This window comes from Octopus bimaculoides, chromosome 5, assembly GCF_001194135.2.
Source record: "Octopus bimaculoides isolate UCB-OBI-ISO-001 chromosome 5, ASM119413v2, whole genome shotgun sequence".
In the NCBI taxonomy this organism is placed as follows: Eukaryota; Metazoa; Mollusca; class Cephalopoda; order Octopoda; family Octopodidae; genus Octopus; species Octopus bimaculoides.
Genome location: NC_068985.1, coordinates 22,450,826 through 22,452,354, shown reverse-complemented (window position 1 = coordinate 22,452,354; position 1,529 = coordinate 22,450,826). Strand labels below are relative to the sequence as shown.

Here is a 1,529-nt window from a genome sequence, read left to right as displayed (position 1 = left end):
CTGGAAAAAAAAAAAAGGTACTTTTTGGTTATCTCACCCCCATTAAAAAATTGCCATTAAAAAATTGGGTGATCTCCCCACTAAAATATTGAGTTTATGTGGCGACAAGAGATTGAATTAAAAGGGTTAGATCTTTTTGATTCAATACTTCAACACATTGCTGACTTTTGGCCTCCTCAATAGGTATGGTCTGATTTGTTATAAAAATGTTATTAGATTCAACAAGATGTTTAATTTTTTTCATTTTATTTTTGTTTTATTGAGGGGTTAAATAATTTTTTTTTTAGTCGGGGGAGATAACCCAATTTTTTAATGGGGGTGAGAATACAAAAAATATGGTGGTAATAGAGACCACGTACCCAATAAACCCAATGAAGTAAACACAAAGCAAAACAAAATATAAATATTGCATCAGGTAATCCGAATAAGAAAGATCAGAAAGATCCCAGAAGAATTATCCTATGCTGTCTACTTTTTAATGTAAAAAAAAAAAAATGAGAACAACCTACTACAGTTGTTTAACCGCCCCATCTCCGATGTAGCAAGCCCATGATTTGAGCATGATGAGATTGCTATTTCAAATGGATTGATGACCATATTATATAGTTCCCGCGCTGGTTTGTGCTACATCATTTAACAAACATGTGACTTGTTTGTTTACTTCCGGTTATCTCACGAGACAGAGGAAGCTATCATCATATACTCCGAAATACGTGTCGACGCCCTTGTCATAATTCTTTACCTTGTTGATAGCTGTGCTGTGTTTTTTAAAACAATCTCCTTCCTGGTACGCTGAGTGAAAGTTCTGACAGCATGAGTGTCCGTACACTCTCACTTTTGTGTATCATTTGCTGTAAGTATACATTTATTTCAGGACCTTATATTGTTAATCCTTTATATCTGAAAGAGAGCATTCCTTCGAGATATATATATATATATATATATAATATTACTATTTACTATTCAACAACGAAAATACTTGTTCATTACAATCAACAAACTATTATTAGCTGCAAAAAATATATCCTATCATTAGTACTTGTACAAGGTTTCTTTGTTTTCTCCTTTTTGCTCACGGTTTAGCAACAAAGTATTAAAAATAGGAGTAACAGTTTTCATACTCAAATTTTATTTAACATTATTATAAAGAAGAACCCCCCCCCCCCGTTTAATATTACAATTTTTTTCAAGTTTCCAGCAAAATAATTAAACGAGCCAACTAGGGAGCCTCTAAATACATTCTCGCTTATTCTGCTAGAAATAGCAGTCAATAAAAGTATAATACATCGGATCATGTAATCCTAGATATTCTGTCTGTTATTTAACGTTTTAACTTTCGTATACCAGTCATAGAGAACAGCTGATTTTCTTCTCAACTATAGTTGAGGTTATCTATTACTTTGTCTTTTTATTTTTAATGAAATACCAAGATATATATATATATTTTAAGAATAATTGTAACATTCTTTTAATTATCCTCACTTTTAGACCTTTATAATGTTTTATCTCATGAGAACTTGGACTTTTTT

The 1,529-nt window shown here is 31.5% G+C and overlaps 1 protein-coding gene across 1 annotated transcript in view; it reads left to right on the top strand.

Annotated features, from left to right (window-relative positions):
- Positions 1 to 354: 354 nt before the first annotated feature.
- The window catches only part of LOC106883086 (heparan-alpha-glucosaminide N-acetyltransferase), a 44,693-nt gene continuing 43,518 nt past the window's right edge, over positions 355 to 1,529 (top strand). Inside the window, exon 1 of the mRNA XM_014933978.2 lies at positions 355 to 853. Coding sequence (XP_014789464.1) covers positions 814 to 853 — 40 coding nt within the window. The 5' untranslated portion in view covers positions 355 to 813. The remainder of the gene's footprint in view (positions 854 to 1,529) is intronic.